At 38.2% G+C, this 8839-nt stretch overlaps 1 protein-coding gene across 1 annotated transcript; it reads left to right on the forward strand.

Annotated features, from left to right (window-relative positions):
* Positions 1-268: 268 nt before the first annotated feature.
* On the forward strand, positions 269-3274 carry LOC123236076 (olfactory receptor 11H4-like; the record flags this gene model as incomplete). The annotated part of the gene is made up of 2 exons (XM_044662336.1): positions 269-1188; positions 3262-3274. Coding segments are annotated over exons 1-2 (933 nt in total), but the record flags the coding sequence as incomplete, so codon positions are not given.
* Positions 3275-8839: the final 5565 nt, after the last annotated feature.

The following is an 8839-nucleotide window of genomic DNA, read 5'->3' on the forward strand; positions in this document are numbered from 1 at the left end:
GCCTTTTGTAGTCGTATAAGAAAGAAATAATGGTACCTTGAAGTATGAACAGTACTACAAGAAAGTTGAGTTATGGGCTGGTTTGGCCAAAAATTAGAGAGGTGGAAGGAAGAAAAGATTTTTACAAACTGGTTTCCATATGAACTTTGTTTATCGATTACCCTAGAAACCCTACCAAGGCCTCATTAAAGTCCTGCCCAAGAGGTGCCTAAGATGCAAAACAATTGATATAATAGTGTCTTTTGTCTTTTCCACAGCTCAGGGAACAATGAACAAGTCAGGAGCAAACACTGTGACTGAATTTGTCCTCCTAGGCTTCCCTGGGGACTGGGAGATGCAAATCTTACTCTTTTCTTTATTCTTGATAGTCTATATTCTGACCATGATGGGGAATGGAGCCATCATCTGTGCAGTGAAGTGGGACCAGAGACTCCATACTCCCATGTATATCCTGCTGGGGAATTTTGCCTTCCTAGAGATCTGGTACATCACTTCCACTGTTCCCAGCATGTTGGAAAATTTCCTCTCAGAGACCAAAGCCATCTCCTTTGCTGGTTGCTTTCTCCAGTTTTATTTCTTCTCATCTCTTGGTACAACTGAAGCCTATTTCTTATGCATCATGGCTTATGATCGTTATCTTGCCATCTGTCACCCATTGCACTACCCAACCAAAATGACTTTACAGCACTGTTACACCTTGATGTCTGTGTGCTGGGTGCTTGGCTTCCTAAGCTATTCTCTTTCTACAGTACAGCTATCCCAGCTGACATTCTGTGGTCCCAACATCATTGACCACTTTATTTGTGACATAGATCCACTCATGGCTCTATCATGTGCCCCTGCTCCTATCACTGAAATTCTGTTTTATATCATAAGCTCCCTCATCCTCTTTCTCACCATAATCTATCTCTTTGGATCATATATTCTGTTACTAAGAGCTGTGCTGCAAGTTCCCTCAGCAGCTGGTCGACGTAAAGCCTTCTCCACATGTGGATCTCATCTGGCTGTGGTCTGCCTCTTCTTTGGGAGCCTGATGATCATGTACGTGAGCCCAACATCTGAGAACTCAGGAGAAGTACAGAAGATAATAACCTTGTTCTATACAGTTGTGACACCATTTTTAAACCCCCTGATTTATAGCCTCCGAAATAAGGAGATGAAGGCTGCCCTGAGAAAACTCATTGGGATATCTTCAGAATAAAGCCAAATATGTACATTTTACATGTGATTCCATATTCTAATAGTGGATAATTCAATTCAACAAACATTGATTGCATGCTTGTCAGGGACAAAACACTAGAGAAGATACAGAGATTAAATGATTGAGAAAAGCACAATCTCCTACTACAACTGAAGGTTATACTTCAGGGGCTGAGTTGATCTGTTTGGGTCATGGCATACTGGATTCAGCTTCTGTTTGCTGAGCTCTACTCATATTCCTAGAACAGTGGGAAAGGAGATCAAAACCCTGTTCAAGGGAATAGCTCTATCTTTCCTCTTCTTGATACTTGTGAGATTGAGCAGGTTTCCCTGTTGTCTGCCACAATCCTTTTCAAGATTTCCAGATGATTGGAGGTATGAGAGCCATCTAATCAGGTGCCTCCCATCTTTACTATCCAGCATCTTATCTCTATAATCAGCACTCCCATCATTATCATCCTCTCTGACCCCTTTTACACAATTTGCTTAGAGATACAGAACAATTCCTGAGCTTCCTACTTCTAACTCAGACATGACATTCTGGACACAGTGCCCTAATCCAGATTTCTGCTCTCAGGTTGCCCTGTGCTGCAAGTATGGAATGAATGAAGATGGAGTGCAGTAGGTATCAGCTAGAGTCTCTGGTTTCTCACATTTATTTTACTCTGTGCGAGTAAATTCAAAAAGATAACAGATGAATTCAAATACATGCACACATGAAATTTAGTGTTCCAGAGGCAAGACTGTCAAACACCACAAGTTTCCTAAATGAAAGGAAGGACACAGCCTTGAAGTAAGATTCAATTTGCTCTTTAGTAAAGAAGTAAAAGAGAAAATATCTAATTTAACAAATAAAATAATACTTCCCTACATAATTTCAAAGGGCAATTACTTGGCTATGATTGATTTTCCTTCTCTTTATTGATTAAAATTAGAATTATTTCAATCAATATTTGCTGAATTGAAACTACAAGAATGTATAAAATACTAGTTTGTTCACAGCATTGTCTTTTCATTTGGGGATACAAAAAAGTATAACCAAGAGTCATTGCTCAATAGATAAATGACCAAACAATATAAGCACTTTTTGATTTCCGTGTTATTCATTTTTAAGTGAATGATCTTATAAAACCAAAGCCCCAAAACATGTACCCAAAAAGACAAGTGATGAATCATATGCTTTTATCTGTGTTCCTAATCCAAGAGTTCCTTCTCTGAAGATAAATAACATTCTTTTTCAGAAACCCCTAAGAATTTTTCTGGATCATTATACTGCAAAATCCATGATATTTGATTGTTATGAACACTTTTTAAGAGTTTCATATTATAAATTATATTGATCTCTATTTGATAATGGGCTCCAAATCAAAAATAATACAAAAATGCAAATTAAAACATATGTGAAGTTTTGCCTCTCTGATCAAGATAACAAAAATGGAAATAATAAATGTTCTAGTGGTTGTATGAAAAAAGAAACACATATATTTTGCTTCCAGAGCTGTGAATTGGTCCATCCATTTTGGCTATCCATTTGGAATTATGAAAAAAGTAACTAAAATGGTCATATTTTTCTACTAGAAATATGAAACTTTTTTTGCTTAATTGGAAAAACATAACAAATTTCATTTGGAAGAACAAAAGATCAAGAATATCAAGGGAAATCATGAAAAAAATGTGAAGGATGGGGGCCTAGCAGTAACATATCTTAAACTGTACAATAAAGCAGTGGTCATCAAAAGAATATGGTACTGGCTAAGAGACAGAAGGGAGGATCAGTGGAATAGACTTGGGGTAAATGACCTCAGCAAGATAGTGTATGATAAACCCAAAGATCCAGGCTTTGGGGACAAAACCCCACTGTTTGACAAAAACTTCTGGGAAAATTGAAAAGGAGTATGGGAGATAATAGGTTTAGATCAACATCTTACATCCTACACCAAGATAAATTCAGAATGGGTGAATGACTAAAGAAGGAAACTATAAGTAAATTAGGTGAGCATAGAATAGTTTTACATGTCAGATTTATGGGAAAGGAATGATTTTATGACCAAGCAAGAGATAGAGAATATTACAAAATGTAAAATGAATGATTTTTATTACATTAAATTTTAAGTTTTGTATAACCAAAATTAGAAGGGAAGCAACAAATTGGGGAAAAATCTTTATAACAAAAACCTCTGACAAAGGTCTAATTACTCAAATTTATGAGGAGCTTAATCAATTACACAAAAAAATCAAGCTATTCCCCAATTGATAAATGGGCAAGGGATATGAATAGACAATTTTCAGATAAAGAAATCAAAACTATCAATAAGCACATGGAAAAAGTGTTCTAAATCTCTTATAATCAGAGAAATACAAATCAGAACAACTCTGAGGTACCACCTCACACCTAACATTGACTGGCTAACATGACAGCAAAGGAAAGTGGTAAATGCTGGAGGGGATGTGGCAAAATTGGGACATTAATGCATTGCTGGTAGAGTTGTGAATTGATTCAACCATTCTGGATGACAATTTGGAACCATGCCCAAAGGGTATTAAAAGAATGCCTGCCCTTTGATCCAGCCATACCACTTCTGGGTCTATACCCCAAAGAGATAATAAGGAAAAAAACTTGTACAAAAATATTTATAGTCATGCTCTTTATGGTGCCAAAAAATTAGAAAATGAAAGGATGCCCTTTGATTGAGGAATGACTGAACAAATGTTGGTATCTGTTGGTGATGGAATACTATTGTGCTAAAATGAATAATAAACTGGAGGAATTCTATGTGAACTGGAATGACATCCAGGAATTGATGCAGAGTGAAAGGAGCAGAACCAGAACATTGTACACAGAGACAGATACACTGTGGCATAATCAAATGTAATGGACTTCTCTACTAACAGCAATGCAATAATCCAGGACAATTCTGAGGGACTAATGAGAAAGAATGCTATTCACATCCAAAGAAAGAACTATGGAAGTAGAAACACAGAAGAAAAACAGTTGCTTGATCACATGGGTGAATGGGGACATGATTGGGAATGTAGACTCTAAGCCAACACCCTAATGCAAATATTAATAATATGGAAATAGATCCTGATTTATGACATATGTAAAACTGAGTGGAATTGCTCATTAGCTACAGGGGGTTAGGGGGAGGTTGAGGAGGAGGAGTAGAGGGAAAGAACATGTATCATGTAACCATGGAAAAATATTCCAAATCAATTAATTAAATAAATTTTTTCAAAAAATAAATAAAATCTCTAGTTCAATTATACACAAAAAGTGAAACATTGTGGAACAATCCCCAACATAATGTACTTTGCTACTATAAGACAATCCCAAGGGACTTTTGAGAAAAAATGCTATCCACATCAAGAGAAAGAACTGTGGGAGTAGAAAGACAGAAGAAAAGCAAATGACTTATCGTTTGTTTATATGGATATATGATTGGGGATTTGGGTTTTAAAAGATTGCTCTATTGTAAAAATGAATAGTATGGAAATAGATATGTGATAACATTTGTATAACCCAGTGTAAGTGCTTATTAGACTGAGGGAGTGGGGTTGAAGAGGGGAGGGAAAGAAAATGAAATATGGGAAAATGGAAAATATTTTTAAAATAAAATTTTTTTAAATAAAAGTAAAATCTCTAGTTCATGTACTCATTATTGATGCTTTGTACATTTATATATAAATATCTTGGGCCAGATAACTAAGTACTTTCTTCATGTTCTATTATTCTCTCCCATAGATAAATATTGTGGCAAACTATTCATGGATGGCTTCAAGTCTGGGTTTCTCAATTGCCATTCTTCTAACACTGAAGTTACTCTATTTTATCTACCTTAGATAGGTAGGTAATTTTCTCCAACTTTCTTTTCAGCTTAAAATTGCTTTGATTAAACTTGAAAAACCATAATGTTATCAAGAAGTAAGGTAATCTGAGTGGGTCTGGAAGGCAATTTGGGTGTGAGGAAGGAAAAAAGGGATATAGGCGATTATAAGGTAATTGGAGGAGAATGGAGGTAAGGGAAGGTATATAGGAGATAAGGGAAATGGGATATGTAGGAGAGGGCAGCTAAAACAGGTTTATTCACAGAGGCTAGAGACAGAGGATATTGGGAAAGATAGGCTGAACCCTTTCAGGCAAAGAATGGTATCTTATAGGTACAAAGGAGTTGGGCCAGGCAGAAAAGTTTTAACTCTAACTGGAGTGCTTCTCTTGTCAGTTTCCAAAGTTCCTCAAGGAAGGAGTTGAAGGGGCTCCTACCTGTCAGTGAAACTGTTAGTAGGAGGAAGTCTTGGGGAGGTGGGGATGATTTCATCTCTATGCCTAGGGTAAGTAGTTTTTTGACTATGAATGGGCTAGAGTTAATTTCATTTACACACAGGTAACAAAAGTTTGTGATAAAGTCTTTTGTGCTTTCATTTATTTGTTGATGTCAGTGTCTAGGTCTTGGATTGATTGCAAATCAAATGTTGTGTCTTCTTCTGCCATTGATTCTTTTTCATTGTCATAATGGTTTACAGATGATTCTTTTAAGTGGTAATTGGGATTGGGATAATCATTTGGGTGTAAAATTTGGTGTAATATCTGATTGTTCACTGGTTCTTGGTCTAATTGTGGTTCTGATTCATGCTCTGATTGTTGTTCTGAATGCTGCTCTGGTTCTATGGTCTTATGTATAGGCTGTGGACTTTCTAAGGATTTAATTAATTGATTGGTTGGTGCTAATTTATCATTGTGTTGTATAATAACTGGGTCTTGTGGTTGTTGTTGGGACGTGTCTTTTCCTGGCTTGACATGGGGGACATGGAACCAAGGATCCCTTCCTTTAACTTTTATTGCACTCGGAGTTACTAAAATTATCAGAGATGGTCCTTGCCACTTGGGTTCTAACACAGACTTCCTAGTGAAGTTTCTGATATAAACATAATCTCCAGGTTGGAAGCTGTGTAGACTAAAATCAAAGGGTACTCTTTGATATATCAAGCCAATTTTATGAAGTTGGTTTAAGCGGTGCTTGAGTAATTTAATGTACTCATAGAGTTTGCATTCCATACCCAGATGTGATAATTTGTGAATGCTTTGAAGTGACTTGCCATGGAAAGGTGGATGGCCATACAGCATTTCAAATGGTGATAAGTGTGTAATGTTGTTGGGTTGGCATCTGAGATGGAATAGTGCCAACAGTAAAGCATCGGGCCATTTCATGTGAGATTCTGCACAGATTTTGGTTACAAGAGTCTTCAAAGATCTATTCACTTGAGGGTTCCAGGTTAAGATGGCAGCAGAGTAAGAAGCAGCTCTTAACCTCTCCTGACCGAAACACACAAAACTCCTCAAGGGGACATAAAAACAAGTCCAGACGAACGGAGGAACCCCACAACAGGGCACAGCGTGGAAGATACATGGAATCGAGGCATTTCCATGCTATAAAGGGGTGAAACAGCTCTCACTAAATCGTGGGCTGAGCAACCACCCCCCACCTCCACCCCCTCCACACACAACACCTATAGCTCCGAAGCCAGCTAAAAAGAAATAGAGCAAGTTTGGGGCACCCATTGAGTCATTGGCAGCTCCGGGGCCTGTTCCTGAGAGCAGCAAAATTTAGGACCCCAAAAAGCTAACGAACGCACACAAAATTTGAGTGCAGGAGCAGGACGCCCAGAGTGGATCCAGAACGCGGGCTCAGAGCGCAAGCATGGGCGGAGGAGTGGGTGGAGGCAGACCCAGCCACAAGCTAAAGCTCCGAAACCCTAAGTGGGGAACCAGTGCAGACGGGTATACAACTGTGGAAGCAGCGCCCTGAGACTTGTAAAGAAACCTCCAGCAGAGGATCAAGCAAGGGGGTCCACCAGGGGGCTTGACCTTGGAAAAAACCAGAACTCAGACCTCAGGAGCCAAAAGACCGCAGACAGACCCTGAGCGCGAGGATAAACCTGAGAAGCTGCTGGGCTAACAATGGCTACCCAGTCTCAGGAAGTTCAGAAGAGAAAGATTAACAACAAGAAAAAGAAGTCTTTAACACTCAACAACTTTTACAAAGAGAAAATCCAGACAACCGAGCAAACAGAGGAGGAGAACAAACAAGCATCCAGACCCTCCTCAAATAAGGAAAACTCCTCACAAGCTATGGAAGAGTTCAAAACTGAGATTTTGAGGAAAATGGAAGAGATGTGGCAAGAAAATAACTGTTTAAAAGGTAGAATCTTGCAAATGGAAAGTGAGGCTCAGAAACCAAATGAACTGATAAGAAAATTGAACACCAGAAATGTCCAGATTGAAAAGGAATACCAGAACATTATGGCAGAAAACCAGAAGATCATAGCCGAAAACCAGAAGATTATAGCTGAAAACCAGAAGATTATAGCCGAAAACCAGAAGATTACAGCCGAAAATCAAAAGATCATAGCAGAAAACATAAAGATTATAGCCGAAAACCAATCCCTAAAGGCTAGAATTGAGCAATTAGAAGCTAATGATCTCTCAAGACAACAAGAACAATTAAAACAAAGTCAAAAGACTGAAAAAATAGAGGGAAACATGAAATATCTCAATGAGAGAGTGACAGACCAAGAAAACTGGTCTAGAAGAGACAATTTGAGAATAATTGGTCTTCCAGAAAAACCAGAAATTAATAGAAACCTGGACTCCATACTAACAGAAATAATCCAGCAAAATTGCCCTGAAGTCCTACAACAAGAGGGCAATATAGACATTGAAAGGATTCATAGAACACCTGCGACATTCAATCCAGAAAAGAAAACACCCAGAAATATAATTGCCAAATTCAAGAGTTTCCAAGCAAAAGAAAAAATCTTACAAGAAGCCAGAAAGAAACAATTCAAATATCAAGGAGCACCAATCAGGATCACGCAGGATCTGGCAGCCTCTACGCTAAAAGATCGCAAGGCTTGGAATACGATATTCAGAAAGGCAAGAGAGCTGGGCCTGCAACCACGGATCAACTACCCATCAAAATTGACTATATATTTCCAGGGGAAAGTATGGGCATTCAACAAAATTGAAGAATTCCAGGTATTTGCACAGAAAAGACCAGGGCTAAATGGAAAGTTTGATATCCAACCACAAAAATCGAGAGAAACCTGAAAAGGTAAATAAGATACAGAGGGGAAAGAAAGAAAACTTATAATTTTTAAATTTGCCTTTTTAAGGGCCTCAGTGAGATCTAATTATCTGTATTCCTATGTAGAGAAATGTTATGTATAATTCTCTGTAGTGAACTCTATTCACTATTATGATATTCACTATTATAGTAATAAGAAGAATAATTCACAGGGTGAGGGTGGAACACTAAATAATCTAAGATGACATGGGGGATGGGAAAGAGGGGGTGAATAGCAGGGGACACCAAGAGAAACTTGAGTGCATAAGAAAAATAGGATATTCTATTACACGCAAAGAGGGCATGGGAGGGAGAGGGGACAAATACTATTATAAGAAGGAGAGGAAGAGAGCATTAAGAGGTAATAATCAAACCTTACTCTCAGTGTAATCAACCCGGAGAGGGAAGAGTAGCTATACTATCCATTGGGACATAAAACTCTTATCTAACCCTTCTGAGAAAGTTAGAAGGGATAAACCAAGGGGAGCAGGGGAGTGGGGAGGTCAAAAAAAGGGAGG

This window comes from Gracilinanus agilis, chromosome 2 (assembly GCF_016433145.1).
Source record: "Gracilinanus agilis isolate LMUSP501 chromosome 2, AgileGrace, whole genome shotgun sequence".
Taxonomy (NCBI): Eukaryota; Metazoa; Chordata; class Mammalia; order Didelphimorphia; family Didelphidae; genus Gracilinanus; species Gracilinanus agilis.